This window comes from Hirundo rustica, chromosome 6 (genome assembly GCF_015227805.2).
Source record: "Hirundo rustica isolate bHirRus1 chromosome 6, bHirRus1.pri.v3, whole genome shotgun sequence".
NCBI classification, from domain to species: domain Eukaryota; kingdom Metazoa; phylum Chordata; class Aves; order Passeriformes; family Hirundinidae; genus Hirundo; species Hirundo rustica.
In genome coordinates this window covers 45,561,906-45,578,139 of record NC_053455.1, presented here as the reverse complement: position 1 = coordinate 45,578,139, position 16,234 = coordinate 45,561,906, and the positions used below count along the sequence as shown (strand labels likewise).

At 40.7% G+C, this 16,234-nt stretch overlaps 1 protein-coding gene across 11 annotated transcripts in view; it reads right to left on the bottom strand.

Annotated features, from left to right (window-relative positions):
• LRRC56 (leucine rich repeat containing 56) overlaps positions 1-16,234 on the bottom strand; it is a 62,063-nt gene that overhangs the window by 35,741 nt on the left and 10,088 nt on the right. For 5 of the 11 annotated variants that reach the window (XM_040067309.2, XM_040067307.2, XM_040067308.2 and 2 more), the window contains exons 3-4: positions 14,213-14,328; positions 4,666-4,753 (exon numbers count right to left, since the gene is read on the bottom strand). In XM_040067309.2, the coding sequence (XP_039923243.1) occupies positions 4,666-4,753; positions 14,213-14,328 (204 nt within the window). Of the gene's footprint in view, positions 1-4,665; positions 4,754-14,212; positions 14,378-16,234 lie in introns of those variants that run through there. The other 6 variants (XM_040067305.2, XM_040067301.2, XM_040067306.2 and 3 more) reach the window with 3 other exon arrangements.

Below are 16,234 nucleotides of genomic sequence, written 5' to 3'. Positions count from 1 at the left end.
GTGCAAGTTAGGTGAATAAAAGTGACAGACACACCCCCAACAACAGTGCTTCAAGTGCCACACTTCACAAGCAGGGTAGCAATACAGATGTCTTTCCAAGGTGCCTTGGTACAGCAGTGACCTTTAGAAAACCGACTAGGAATAAAAAGAAAGCAGCCATAATGCCATTTTTATTATATTCTACAACTTACAACACTTCTATTTCTAATACTTGTTTACATTATGAACCATTTTTTAGGTAGCATCATATATCTTTGTTTTTCTATTGTTATAAAAAAAATCATTGTGGCTTGACTTGCGTCTTTTGGAGTATGGACTAGTGAAAAACAACTGCTTATGCAGTTAAATGCTTATACTGGACATCAGGCAACCATTGTGCTTTGTTGATCCTACAACACAGAACAGAAATATGAGAACAGGCTGTACTCTTCTAGCAAGAGCAACCTGATATGCAAATTAAACAGTCTATTTAGTTCACTTGAGCTGTGTTTGATCAAGTAAGATACATCACTTTGATGCTATTTCTACACATGCATTTTTTTGCACATTTCTGGGATGAACTGGGCAATACAACTGGAGGTAAGACCACTGCCCTTTCAGGAAAACCCAAGGCAGCTGCAGTTGAGCTACCTGAGATGAGGATCACACAGAAAACACATCAGTGCAGGGTCTTGTTGGAGTCCAGGGCATTCCTTTGGTTGCCCTGGAGGGTCTGAGACCTGGACAGGGGAGTCTGGGACCCCAGCTCAGAGCTCAGAGAGACATTGGCTTTGATCTCATTCCATGGGAAAGGCTTCCTGCCCTGCAAGAGGGTTTGCAGGCCACAAGAGTGTGAAAGATTGTAGTTTAGCTTATCACAGGGTGAAAAAACAGTAAATTTAGATTTCTAGCATTGAAGTGAATGGGGGCAAGATGGAGGATTTGGGGCGTTGTCTCCTGCTTCTTCTTTCTTCTTCCCTCACTCCATTTCTGCAGTGACGTTGGCACAAAGTAGTTTAATGGGGATTGGGTCAAGGTAGAGATGACCTGTTTAGTATAAGTGATAGGTATTGGCAAGTAATGATAAATAAAGAACACGTAGCAATTAGTATAAAAGATAAGGACAGCCCAGTTCGGGAGGAGTCGTCAGATGTCCGAGCAGCTGTGAACATCTTGTTGGGCACTGAGAAAATTGTAAGATAAGAAACAATAAACGAAGCATGCAACCTTGAAAAATCAGAACTTGAAGACTCCGTCTCTTTCATCCATTTGGCACAGAGCTGTGCAGGGGGCGAAAGACTCTAAACCCTCCTGAATGTCGGGGAAAGCCACTGACAGGGTCTCACATAGGAACGCTGCCCCAGTACATCCTTGTGACTCCTGGAGACCCTGCCCAAGCCCCACCACAGGGCTCGTCCAAGCCTTGCTCAGTGAGTTTGACAGTACCAGCTAAGCCAAGACCATCCTGGGCATGGACAGCCGCTCACTCCTCCAGCCTCTGTGCTGCTCCCTGGCCATGCAAGCACCTGCTGCTGCCACGCTGGCTGCCAGCAGAGGTGTCCCAGCTCTGCACCAGGAGTGCCAACAAACAGGGCAAGAGGAAAGAGAGATGATGACCCTGCGTGAGAAATAGCACATGGCTGCTCCTGAACCCTTGGCAGAGCTTTGCCTTGATAAAACGCCTGCAAGGGAAGTGGCAATCTCCAGACATGTAATCAGCTTAGTCTGGCCACCAGCAGGCAACAATTCAATAAGGACCAGCGAACAGCACTGTGGGTAACTTGATTTGGAGCTATTAAAATTACTTAGAAATAAGAGGACTATGTAGTGTCTTAAATGACTCTATCCCACCATTATTTTCAACAGGAATTTCTATGAGGCAGTCATGGATGCAATTCCACACCTGTCAGCAATCCAAACTGAAGGGATAAGCTAATGAAAAGGAAATAGTCCCTCTGTTTGAATATGAACTGAGGACTACATGCAGCTGAGGAGCACAGAAATCAATCCCAAGATAAGCAAAGCTGGATACAAGACTTGCCACGGCATTCAGTGTTCCATCTGTCACTCAGCAAGGTGCACTGGAAACAACTAGAGAATTCAGCAATTACCCCAAGCCCTACAAAGATTTAGATTTAAGCTCTTGCACAAAGCCTTTCCTTAATTTTAAAACTGATCACATGAAAATATTTCAATATCAGTCTTTTCATGTTTTAGCCCACACCTTGTCCCTAAGAAAAGAAACTCTTCCTCCCTACCACATCATGCCATTTTGTAGAGGCAGACCAGACAAACTGGGCAAGGTTAACAGGACAGTGCTTTAAAGTTTGGCACATCCCAAAGTGGAATGGTCTCAAGAAAAACATCAAGCTACAAGTTTTAAATCACTCTGGAAATCTTTGGGCCCTGAGTGTTTGTGTTACAGCCTGTAACACCACCTGTGAACCTTGAAATGCACCTCAAGTGAAAACTGTGGTGTAAATTTGGGATTTGAGTGCTGCAAAGTCCCAGGTGACTCAGAGTTATGTTCAGTCTCGTAGCTTTTAACACTTTCACCTGGCCATTTAAGACCTTGCACGGCTTATTTTATCTTCACACATAAAAACAGTCAAAACAATATTGGTTACTGAGCATGGACTGATCATTTGCTGATGATAAAACCCACCTTCCACAACTAAGGAATACAGTGAGAGCAAGGTGAAGTGGTTTAATGTGTGTATAACAAAAGCTTATTAACCAGGTTTGAAATGCAAAAGAAACACCAAATTACCGAGCAGTCCAGGCTAGAGGGAACAGCCGGAGGTCTCAAGCCCAGCATCCTGGTCAGAGCCAGGTTATCTGTGAGATCAGGGTGCTCAGGTCTTCACTCACTTGGAAAACTACCAGGATGAAGTCTCCAAACCTCTCTGGATACTCCTATTGCTTGACTATCCTAATAAGAGGGAAACTACATCCTGTCACACTGGATATCTGTCATTCCAGGTGATCTGATTCTTACCCTACTCTTTTCCTCAGGCTATTTCTCCAGACCCTGTGACCACAGACCAGGTCAGCTGCACAGTTCCAGGGGCAGGCAGCCAGCAGGGAGCAAGCAATGAGCCCAACATCTTCAACAGCAGTCTTGCTTGCAGCATTCACAGTGGAGGTGCCACCTGCTCTGCAAAACTCCTAAACATTTAGGCCTTACTCCGTGTGCCTAAAAATCATCTGACATGCGAAAACGATGGAAAGAAACTGAAGTAAACTTTCTGCCCTAGCCAGCTGCTGAGAGATTTTCACAGGAAGAAAACCCAGAAACACACTTTAAAAAAAAAAAAAAAAAAAAAAAAAAAAAAGGGAAATTCAGAATGGTCTTGATGTTCTGTTACTCTCAAAAGCAGTGGGGACCTGCATGTGCTGATTTTTATGGCCCTCAAGGGCCAACTCTTGGTGTGAACAGTGGGAGATAAACAAGATGGAAATTATTTGCATCCTGGACACATCCTGTTATGTATTTCGTACTCTGTAAAGGTTGCAAAAGCCCAGCCATGGGGAGGAGAAGGGATTTATTCCAGTAATGGAAAGGGAAGCAGAGAGTGATGAAGGTGAAACATTTTACATTAGCATTTTACAGCTAATGTAAAATGGCATAGGAATGGGAGCATCACTTTTGAGCATTATAGAAATGGCATAATGACATTTCCTTATCAACTGGAGGAAACATGATTGAACAGATTATGATCTCTGAAAGAAACGGATGTAATTTACCTTAAATTATCAAGTGCCTATGAGAAAGAGACTTATTCATGAAATAAACAGAATAACCAATACAAAGGGGCTATATATACACAACAAAAGCCCCCTTCACTGTTCTTCCTCAACCATTCTTAACAAATAGACATCAAAAGACCCATTAAAGCTAGTTAGCTGTTGCATTAGTCATTTGCATATGAAAAATTAACTGCTTGTCTGAAAGCACCAGAACACAGTTTTGGGGACACGGCTCCATTTTAGCAAAGAAAATATTACCCCACAGCAATTATTCAACTTCAACGTAGAAGAAGATGGACTGGGGTGTGGTAGGTATCTACATGACAGAAAATGACTGCTAGTACTAAAAAAAATTGGAAGGCTTCATATTCTCAGTGTTAACTCTGCTACAGAGGGAATTCCTTTGGTACTTCTCATTTCCCTGGTTCAGTGATGGTGACATAAAAACAAATGACAAGCATTAGGGCTGTTTGGGGCTCATCAAAATGATGCATCTACAGGACCTGCCTCCAGCTCTTCCAGCACAGCTCAGTGAGGCTGTACAGGGTGCAAAGACAGGCTGCTGGAAGCATAAGCCATCTGATATCACTGACAAATCCTTAGTCAAAGGGAAATCTCACAGTGGATAGAAGCTGACCTTTGGGTCCTGTTTTGCTAGAGACAAGAGCAAATGCTCATATCATACAAGAAAAATTTGTCCAAACTAATGGGCTTTAGACTGAAGTCATCACTCACCCCGTTGCCAGAGTTTCCAGTCCTATTCAGAGCCTCACACAAGAAGACAGAGATCAAAGAGTGTGAGGTACAAGGAGATTCTGTTTTAAGAACTTTTGAGAAGGACGGTACTTTTCACTGGCTGTTTGTTAGTGAATCCCCAGTCAAGACACCATAAAGGAAAATTCAAGATGATGAGCAGAAAATAAAGTGTTTTCTTACCAAAGTTCCCCAAGCTGATCTCTCTGGTGTCTACTCGCATCTCCAGGGCCTTCACTTGCTGCAGATCATCTACCCCTGCCAAAATTTTCTGTAAAGATAAGCAGAAATATATGTGTACTCTCGTGCAATAAACCAGACGTCACAGTAGCAAAAAAGGTGTAGACAGATTTTCAACCAGTGCTTTGCCAACATATCCTTCAGGTCAACACGGCTAGATGTGCAATCACATTGAAACGAATGTAGTGTTCAAAGACCTGTCTTCCTTGTAGCCCCAAAACACTCTAGTCTCCCAAAACTTAAACATCGCTTAAAGAGTCAAGGCTAAGGGTTACATTCAAGCTGCAAACCAACAGCTAGTAGCTTCATTTAAACAGTATATCCATGCTTTAAGATTTGCACAAGTCTTGCACTAATCCTCAGCAGATGAAAAGTGCTAACCTTAAACATCACCTGTAATTCAAAAGGTGCTGGTAGTAAAACTCAACAAAACACACTGTTTACCTTTTAATCCGAAACAATAAAAAAGAAACATGATTTTAGCTCAAGCAGCTCACTTTTTTGAAAGAAGACTGCACTAATTACAAGAATTATGTATTTCTTCGAAAATATCTAGGCAATGCAAATAGGGGCCTTCAAAATCCTTCATTATTTTTACGAAGTTGTAGTAATTGGATGAACCATTGCACTAAGCAAGGATGTGTGTGTGGATGCAGACATTTTCCTAATATCCTAAAGTCTGTGTTGATACATACATGTAACATTCTGCCTTGGCAGAGGTAAGCAGGAGAACAAAACAAGCAGACTCCATAAACAGAGGAGAGAGGGAAGCTCTAAGACTGCCAGTGAAAACTACAGTAAGGCTGTGAAATCCTAAGGTGCCAGGCTGCAAAACCACAAGGAGCTGAAGCAATCTCACATTACCACTGCTCTCATCCCCTAATTCTTCCTGCTATGATCCAGCTTCTCTCTCCCCATTTTTCCTCATTTAGGGTGCATATCCCACCACCTCCTTTGCATCAGTTAAGTTTCATAATTCAACAAAGCAGACCAGAAGAACTGTATCTTTTCATTCTCATTGGTTCATGGAGGAGTCTGAAACAATTCTGGAGAAATGAGAAGCAAGGTTTATTTGTCACGCTAACTGCCTGAAATTGTTGATGCTATATGTAATGATGAAACTTCTAAATTTTCACCTTCCTGTGTCAAAAGAGTCAAGATGAACATGTCCACTTCAAAGAACTGTCTGACCTTCACATCAGAGTTTTCTCCTCAATGATCCAACCAAGAGCAGGGGTTGAAAGTATCATCATCAACCTTTTGGGCCTTTTCTTAAGCTGAAGGCAGAAAGTTTTTCAGCAACCACCATGTACATGAGACAAATTTTCTCAGTGTTAAAAAGCTACAAGATTCTTTAGGTTTTTTTAATAAGGGAGAACATATTCATTAGAAAGGAATGTGTAGGATGACCTCTGCTTATGAGTTTTGGGAAGAAAAAATGACCACAAGAATATCCAGTTAATGTTGCAAGGAAAAAATGGTGGTTGTAACATTCCTGCTCATTAGGTAACATTTTTACTGTGCATAAGTGGCTGCAACTTCCGCTGATGGTTCCACATCCTCTTACAAGGGACCAAAACCAGTCTAAATGAAACTGAGATGGCAATTCAAAAGGACATGGTTTCCAGAAAAAGCTGTGCATTCCTTCATGAAAAACTGTCCCCCTTTATAAGGCCTTGACTTGTACTCCTTAGAACCAGAATAATCCAATACCTTCAACTTCTTTTGAACTATTTTTAAAACATTATGTTTAAAATTATTTTTTAATCTTATTTTAAATAATTTTTTTAAACTGATTTCAAGCAGGCTGAACATAAGAAAGCTTACATGCAGCCATCACAAAATATGGTTTGCTTTTGCAAAGGCAGCAAACTTAAGAGCTACAGATTGCTTTTTCTCTCCAAGTGAACACAAGATCCCTCATGGCAAGACACATTTTACAGTAACCCTTTTCAGCAGATGACACTGTCTGTCACATAGCATGAGATTATGTGTGAAACAAGAGCTAGCTGATGTCCTGGCATAAAACCATGCACTCAGATCACTGGATTTGGATGCAAGCTCACTGCCATTAAAGGAAGAAGTAATAAGCTTAGGGTCACACACTTTGTCAGTTGAGTAGCAAAAGGTCCTGATACACCAAGGAGCCTTTGCTCCATTTTTTGTCCTTTTCTCCTCTGCTGTCTGCAAGTTCTCTGCATGCTGTCCTTCCCCTGCTGTATTCCAGACAGCCCCCCTTCACAGTTCTGCTCCCTGATCTTTTTTTTTTTTTTTAAATCTAAGTATAAAACCTGCATGAAGTTTTATTCTCTCCTCATCTAGCGTTCCCTATTTCTTCTTCTCATACCAGGGACTACCAATGTAATTTCTTACCCTCCTTCTCCTCTTCCTGATCCGCTGTTTGTACCTTTTCCACTGTCTGAGAGATGAGCTGCTTAATGCACCCGTACTTTTGTACTGCAACAGGCAGAACTGTGACTCCAGTGCTGGAAAGGGTTATTGGCTGTCATCACCAGCTCTTTGAACTATAGATAGCTGTCTTGAAGCATGTGCTAACCAGATGCAACAAACTCCATGTATTCTCGATGCCCACCTCCCTGTTCCGCATTTCCAAGAGTCTCTATGACAATCACTGTCCTTCCATCTGCTGATGGGACAGCTTGAAACCAATTTGCTGTGGGATGCACAAGTTAGTGTAGTACATGAAGGAAATAGGAAATGCTCTGGGGTGGAGGATATGAGCTTATTTAAAGGCACTAAAGCATTGAGACCCCAGGTGCTGATTGCAAGCGAGTCAGCAAGCAAAGGCTGGGGCAGCAGTTCAAGAGAAGGATATGTGGGGAATGGTTCCTGTGGGAGATAGCACATCACTACTCTGCAGACACCATTCTTGGCATGCTGGTGCCCCTGCAAGTGTGATACTTCTCATGTCACAAAATTCTGACACCAGGAATGGAGGACATTTAGGGGAGGACATGAAAACATTTAAGCAAAGATGAAACTTATTTAACAGGATCGATCTATGCTGTTGTTTAATGTCAAAGCATGGGAACCTTCATCAAAATTTGAAAGGAGGGATATTTTGGATGAACTTTGCTGCAAGAGGAAAAAAATCATGACCCAAGACACTGAAGGGGTCATCAGCTTGGACAGAGATGTCTGGCACCACGTGGATAGAAGTGATGTTACAGTGCTCTGTCTCAATTCATTCCTAGGGCCATCCTGGGTCTAGGACAGGCTCCTGCCCTAATTCAGATGTGTCCCACTATGGTTTCAGGTAATGACTGCCTGCCCATAGCTTAATGGGCTGTTCTGACAGGCAGGGACAGAATGTCTCTGCCTGTGCCCCAGGAATGCTTACAGACATGAAGGTGCTGGACCATCTAGGTGTTTCTTTGGCTGTTTCCAGCTGCTCAGCCCCCACACAGAGCAAACAGAAAGGGACCAACAATCTCTTCTAGGCAAACAGATATATTCTCAGTTATTTTAGGTCAAAGAGATACCTTGAAAAAACCAATATAATTCTAAGCTGAGTGTTGGTGTTCAGAGAGGACTCTGCTTGTCATCCTTCTGCAGCCCTGCAAGGTAGGTATCAGGTTAGACAGAGATGGTTTCTGAAGAATCAAACATCAAAACCTTCCTGACATGTCATGTTCAAGGAGGTGGCCCAAAAGGCTGATTCTGAGCAGCAGTGTTACACTCCACTGTAAATTTCTTTATTTGAAATGAGACATTTCTATGGTAAAGCACTGCACAAGTCTTTGAAGATACTTTGAATACAGGGTAAGTAAAACAAAAACAAAGTTCACTTTTAAATTTTTCACCTTCTTCAAAATGGGAATAAAACTATTTTTCATGAAGAAGCTGTTGGTAAATAATTTAGCTGGTATTTTAAGAAGCAGGTCCATGATATTTCACAAACCATTCCCACCATGCAAAATGTCAGGCACTGGGGACTGCACACTGGTTTGGAGAGATTCTCTGACTGACAAGGAAAGCCAGTAAGTATTCTGTAAAAAAATTGCAAGTGAGAAATATTTCTGTGCTTGCAGAGCTTCCCAAATGGCAGAGCAGTCACCTGGGATGCTGGGAAATCCAGTTCAAGTCCCACTTGCTGCTATCTGTAAATTCCTTGACTGGCAAATAATATCAGTTCAGTCAGAACTGGCATACACAACTGATGTCTTCTCTCTTCCCTAGATTTCTCACATATTCTAAGAAAAAGTAGGCATGTTGCTGAAGAACAAGTTGCATGCAGCTGTCAAGAGAAATATTTCCAGCTGTGCATTTATTTTGCTGATCCTGGTTAATTTGGCTAAGACAGGAATTCCTGAGTGGTGAGCTTGTTCTCTCTGAATACTACACCTGTATGCAAATTCTAGATTCATGCCCATTCATGTGTTTATTGCCTTTTTTTTTCAAATTCCCAACTCAACTATAATCTCTCCTTCAGAAAAAAAAAAAAAAAAAAGCTAAAAGCATGACAAATATTTCTTCTAAGAAGAAAAATATTTGCAAATTAATAGGCCTTAAGTGATTCAATGAAAGGGAACAGAACTTCTGTGGCCCCTCATCCAAACTTCCTTTCCAAATGGCTAAATGCTGTAGATGCCCATACCTAAAGTATTTAGCTGTATTTCACTGCTTTCTGCATATACATATAAATACATTCTTGTCTCAGCTCAGATGAAGAGATTAGCTAGGTGCTACAAAAAGAGATTTTACTGGCTTTATGGGAAGCACAGATGAGGGCAGTAGATACGAAATTTAAGCAGTGGTGGATGCATTAATACAGATGTTTTTATTCCTGTGCTGAAGCCTCCAAGTCATGCCAGCAGATCCACATGGACAGGCCCTTGTCTAGTCTTGCTATCTGCAGTTCAGCTCCTCACTGACTCATGCTGGGGATTGACAGTTCTGACACCTTTTTTTAAACCAGTATTAAGGATCTGATGTGGCAAGTTGCTGGGAAATCTAACTATTGCAAACTTCAGCAGGCACGTAGGGCACCAGAAACAAGATGGGAGGTTTACTGATCTCCCAGAAATAGCCCATGTCACTTCTGCAGGAGGAAAAAATTCAGTTTCAACTATGCTGAATTAATAGGGAGGTCAGGAGTGGAAAGGATAGTCCACTTACATCAGTTTTTATTTAGATTTGTTTTAAGGATTTACTTTCCCTCGCAGAGATATAGAAAAGTTATACTCCAACATTAATTCTTTTTCCTGTCTAGGAATTTGGTACACAGACAGTAGCTACAATCATTGCTCAAGATTGTGCACCTGAACATGTCAAGACTATAATGTCATTTTATGTTAGTTAAGCACTGGTGGCTGTAAGCAAATGAATATCTGAGTTTTTTCATATAAAAGCATGCATATGTGCTTGCATCCATACAAGTACAAAGATTCCTGACATAAAAGCTTGAATGTAAAACATCAAATGCCTAAGTAGCGGGATGAACACTAATATAACAACTACAAGCCTTCACTACTGTAAAGGTATTAGTGTTAGGAGAGAAACTTATAAAAGGAAAGCTCTGAAACGAAAGGAGGCTCTGTAATTTTTTTTTTTCCCTGTTCACAGTATTACCTCTACTATCTGCTGCCTCGAGCAATCTGATCTAACTTTGAAACCAGATATGCTTGGAGCAGAAGATCAAACTGGCAGACCTCCAGAGGACCCCTCAAACTTTAAAAAAAATTATACATTTCTAATGAAGGATTCAAGCAAATTCAAATTCAGGCAAATTCAGTTGCTTCCATTCCCCTACTCTACCTAATCTATCAAGATTCTGCACTTTCTTGATATTTTTTTCCTCAAATCCATTTATCTCATAACTGTGAGGAAAACTTGCTGCAAAAGAAAAAAGGAAACAACTGAGCCATTTCAGCAAGAATCCAATCTGTTGTTCCTGGACCTTCCAGCATTTTCTTTTTCCCATGAGGATCAGTGCATACCATATGAAATACACCCTAACCTCCTGAGCAACAAAACTAAACACCACATCCGAACACGTGTTCCTAAGTTTGGAAAACATGATTAGTTGGAGCACGATCAATAAAAAGCAAAATTAGAGAATACTTCCTTTCTTCTCTAAAGATCACACACAAACGTGATTGGGTTTTATAATGTGACAATGTCTGGAAGATCATTTGACCTTGTAAAATTAGTTTCTTCTGAGAAGTGGAATGCTTTTAGTGGAAGTCAGGAAAAGACCCTTTGCAAACAGCAGGGAGAGGACAGGCGTTGATAGAACAAAATAAAATGTGATTAAAGACAGGTGGCGCCCTTAATTTCAGTTTCTCCACATTTAATGAGAAATCTGTGTCACAGCCCTAATAGAGTTAAAAATTAATTGCCCATTGTTAGCCAGTTTTCAGAACAAAGTGAGAATTTGCTCACCCTGCTATTCTACAATATCTGACAACCACGCATAAGGATGGGCAGAGCAGAGAAATATTAACAGGAAAATATAGAACTGAAAATATTAATAGGACAGGTACAAATGGGAAAGCAAGAATGCCTATCCATATAGAGGAAGATTAAAGAGTACACCTGAATATTGATATTGATACTAGCAGAAAGAAAAAAAAATGACATCTAATGATACCAACCCTTGCATCAAAAGCTTTTGACCTGTAGCTTGGATGAAAGACATTCAAACATAAAAAGATGTTACATGATAGCGCAGCAAGAGAGCTGGCAACAAGAAAAAACTAAAAGATGTGGTTAACATAATGGAAATATGAAATCGTACAGGATTTGAAGTGAACACTGTGCTGAAACAAAGCTACAGAAGACTACAAACAATCTGGTCAATGAGCATAGTCTAAGTGAGGGGATCCACAATGGAGAGGAAGAAAATGGGCAACAGTCCAAGGGTTTTGTAGAAGTTGTCTTTTGTCCTACACGGTACAAGAAGGCACAAAGGAAAGAAAAAAAAATATCAGTCTAAGCCAAACTTTCCTCTCTGTGGAAGAAAACAATGCAGCAAATGAATAAAAAGTGAAGAAACACAACTGCCACAAGTTTTAGAGAGTTCTTAATAATGCAGACTGCTAATGGAGACTGCTAATGGTTTCACTACAAAATAGACATCCATCCCCCTGGAATAATGGCAAAATGAGTCAAATGTGCAGGCAGAAATGAGGCTGCAGTTCAAGATGCTAAGTCTTAACAGAGTCTGCACAAACTGCAGCTACCCCAAACTCAAACCGAACTGCTGCAAGACAGACCGTTTTGAGGACAAGGAGTAAAGCCCAGTATGTGTCTCAGAAAAAAACCTTCCTCAGGAACATCCATAAGGTGTCCAAATATTTGCCTACACAACACTACAGAAGTGTGGCCCATGCCCTTTTTTGAATGTAAAATAATTTTACTTTAATGAGACTGTATTTTAAAAGTCTACTAGTTTCCTTCTCAGAGCATTTCAACGGATACAATCAATAACTCCTAAAATATTCACAACAATAAGACAATCAAAAAGATACTGCAATTCTATTGATTTAAGCAAGACAACCTTTCAAACCATTTGACTGTGAATGGCATCTGGGTCCTTAAAGAATTATGCATATGAAAACTTGTTTTGTATTAAATGCTTGAACATTCTGAACATTTGCAAATCCAGAGAAAGTAAATTTATGGCTGCAGTGGTTTCCATTTCATCAACATAAAGGTCAGAGAATAGATAGATGACGTATGTTATTAAAGCAAGCTATAAACACCGTAAATGTTTCCTTGACAATGTCATGTAATTTTTCCTCTGAGCAGGAAGTATCCCAGCTATGCCAACAAAAATGTTGGGTTCCAGGGCAGGAAATAACTGTGTCCAGAAAAATTAGCAGGACAGTGTACTTCATTTAAAAGAATCTTTGAAATGAGATTCCTTACAAATGTTAATACCCACAATCTCAAAAAAAGGCAAAACTCAATTATTCAACTTCTTATCTGCATTTTAAAAAAAGTTACAAAATAATAAACAGCAGCTTAATAGGATGTATGTATCATTGCCTTACATATGCTTTTATGCTTACGGTTGGCTGTGAACTAAAAGAAGGAGAGGTTCAGAAAGAGAACTTCATGCCAATGAAAGAACTTCCTAAGGGTTTCATTCAGATTTGATTGAATAAGAGGGCAGCTGTTTAGGTTACTCTAATGGGCTTTGGTTCATGCCTTAACAATACAGGCTAATCTGAGAGGTTCCCATCAGACCTATACAGGCTATTGTAGACCACAAACACATTAGACTGGTCCAATTCTATGCCAGCTTTTAGAAAAAGACCAAGAAGTGGTCAGAGGTTCTCAGAAGGAAAGTGAATGGCATAGACCATATGACCATGCAACAATTTTTCCCTAGAATGCTTAAAATATCCACTCTGCAGAAAGGGGTTTTTGCATCTCCGACCATTTTATAAACACTAAAAGACTTGGCTAATTAGGGAACAATAGTTCTGTCTAATCTACAGCACATGGCCAAAATGGTGACCGGAATGTAGTTCAGGAGTGGCTAGGGAGTGGCGTAAACCCGCAGCTGGAATACGCTCCCTGCGGAAGCTCGTGTCTCTCCACTGCTGCAGTGGATGCACAGGGGATTATGGATGCTTGTGATCACCACCCCGGCTGTTGGGAGCACCTGAACCACAGCCTTGGCAGCCTCATCCATCTTGCACAAATAACTCCCTAGCAGAAGAGAGATTCTTCTGTAGGTCTGCAACACAGAAAGCCTCTCTCCTCAAGTTCTGCTCTCAACTCTCCCTTCCTTTAGCACGGAAAACTGATGTTTGGCCAGCTCCTACACATCCCACAGGATTTCACCCTTAATTAGTCCTGAGCAAGTAAATACAATGTGCAACCAAGTACTCTTTCACAAATATCTGACAAAGTGAATTCCTTCATGAAGATTTCAGCATGTTACTCTCTTTCAACAGGCTGCATCCCAAAATCATTTCCCCCAGTCTAAAACGAACATGGCTTTCAAATATGCTTTGAAATTCCTCCCGCTTTGACATGTATAGAAAGTACTTCCATCATTTGCAGAATATTTTAATTGGCTTCTTAGCAGGACAGAGGATTTCACTAACTCAGAGAAAAAAAAAAAAAAGTGTTTTTAAAGTTATATTTCCAATCTCTAGAACAAGATTGATGTAAATTCTTTTTCTAATGCTAAGATTCAAGGTACTCCAGACGGCATTAAGGAGATCTGTGTAGACTATAATTATGCCACCTGTACTTTTCTTCGTGCTGCTTCAAGAATCCTGGCAATAAACACAGCCACATTCACTCTGGGAATACTTTTGATATGAAACAAGGTGAAAGGAGGACAAACATTCAATATACTTTCATAAGACAAAATCTACTTCATGCAGAAATCTAAATGTCAGAGAGGCAACAATCCACAATCAGTACAATAGCAGTTGGAAGGTTAATATAGCTCTGTATATGCCAGTTTGCCTCTTCCACTTCATTAAAAAGTTGGATGTCTACTCACCAGTTTCCTGGGGGAAAGATGTTCATCCATAAGCAGCTCTCCATCATCTTTAATCAGCGGACTGGGATTTGGGTTGCCTTGCCAATTCAAATCAGTCTCCTGGTCTTCAGATGAGCCTGGATGAGAAACTCTGTCAAGATTCCACTTCAGGTCCATCGCAACATGCTTTGAACAAAACGATAACATGCAGTCTGATTTTTCTACCTGTATTTATTATTTTCCTGTCAGCAAAATCTATTTTGACTCCAATTGCAAGACAGAAAATGCCTATGGAGGTACAGGTTTCTGGTTTCTTTAATCAGCATGGACCCAAAGCTATGCATTAGGTAACACATGTTCTTCCTTTTGTTCATCCTCAAGAGCTACCCGAGTCCCACACCTCATTCAGCTTTGAGTGTAAGCTTTCACAGCAAACTCTTGTTTGCAGGTATACAAGAAGCCAGGCATGCCTACAGCTCTGTACAAAGAAGAACGCTGAGAACAAACAACTCAGGACATTAGTCCTCTCCAGCCTTCTCACTACTCCGCCCATCCTTCTCCAGTGTCAGTGAGCTTCCCATCCACACAGGCTCCCTACCTATCCCTTTTCTCTTGGGGAACATGAACAATACTTAGCAAAACTGCTGGACTCCAGACTGCAAGTGCCAGTACCAAGGCACAACAGCACTGCTCTCGAGCATTTTGAGCTCTTCCTGCAGGTAGCATGGACAGAACCCATCTGCATCTGCTGTCCTAAATCAAACATCCCAGCACTGTTACTGACTCTAGGTTACGCAGACAATGGCTACTGACTTCCAGTTCTGAAGACAGTCTTGGAGAAAATAAATTAAAAATACAATTTAAATAAAATTGTGCATGTTTCAAGTGAGGAATGAAATACAAAGTGTGAAGATGAAGCACTCCAAATGTGGTCATTCTTCAGTTCCCAAAGATATCACTTTCACAGAAATATTAACAATTAACTTTGAAATATGAGAGTAAGCATATGTACACCCGTTAGAGTCAAAAAGCAATCAGCTGTACCCAAATGGTACAAGCATTACTGTGATTTATACAGCTATTTACCACTACTTGGCAACAAGGAAGTATCACAGCTGGAAACACTGCTGTAACAACAAAAGGCTAGACTAGAGAAAAGCCATCTTTCTCTGCTGAAGGAACACCTGCAGTTTTGTTCTGTTCTCCACTGTGAAGCAGTATTTATTCTTAGTGCTGGAAAAGTAATTAAATGATCAAGCTAATCATAACTGGCTGACAAAGCATCAGTGGTGGCCAAGACCCGAGAATTACCACTTTCCTTCCTCCTCATACAAATAAATAGATAAACACAGGAGTAACTTCTGTTGGGATAAACAGGAGTTCTGATTGCTCAGTTGGTCACCTCTGCTTGAGGGGACTGACTCAGTAGAAGGTAAAAGAAGCTTGGATCAAAGACTTCTTCCTCTAACTACTTAAGTCCAGTCAAAATTCTTCACTTGCACAAGAAAAAGAAATTCAGAAGACTGTACTGTCATAAAAACCAGCAGCCCTTATCCAAACAAAAACAGCAAGAAAAAACTGATGACACACCAAACATCTCCCTGCAGAATCTCCTACACTACGAAGGGAGGAACCAAACCCTCAGATTCCTAAGTGCTCCTTCTGTATGCTCATCAGGGCAGAAGAAGCCCACAGAAAGCAAAACCTATTTTTTCCAGGTCACTGCGCCTATCCAGCAAGTACTCCTACAGGAGAGGCTGACTGCTCAAATATGTTACACCTAAGCCACAGCAATATTCAATGCCTGAAAAACATGTTCAGGAACAAATTCTTCAGTGTCACATACTCCGTTCAATCTTTCTTACTGGCTTATAAAAGAACCGCCATAAAGTGAATTGAGTAGTGATATTTGCAGCTCCTAAAACCTCAGTACACCTTTAGTAGGGTAAGGACAACTTTAATTCTTCAGCCTATCAGGAGAAAAATTCAGCCATTAGTAGAAAAGAGACCTCAAAAACACTGTCTTGCATTTTAGAGGAAAAG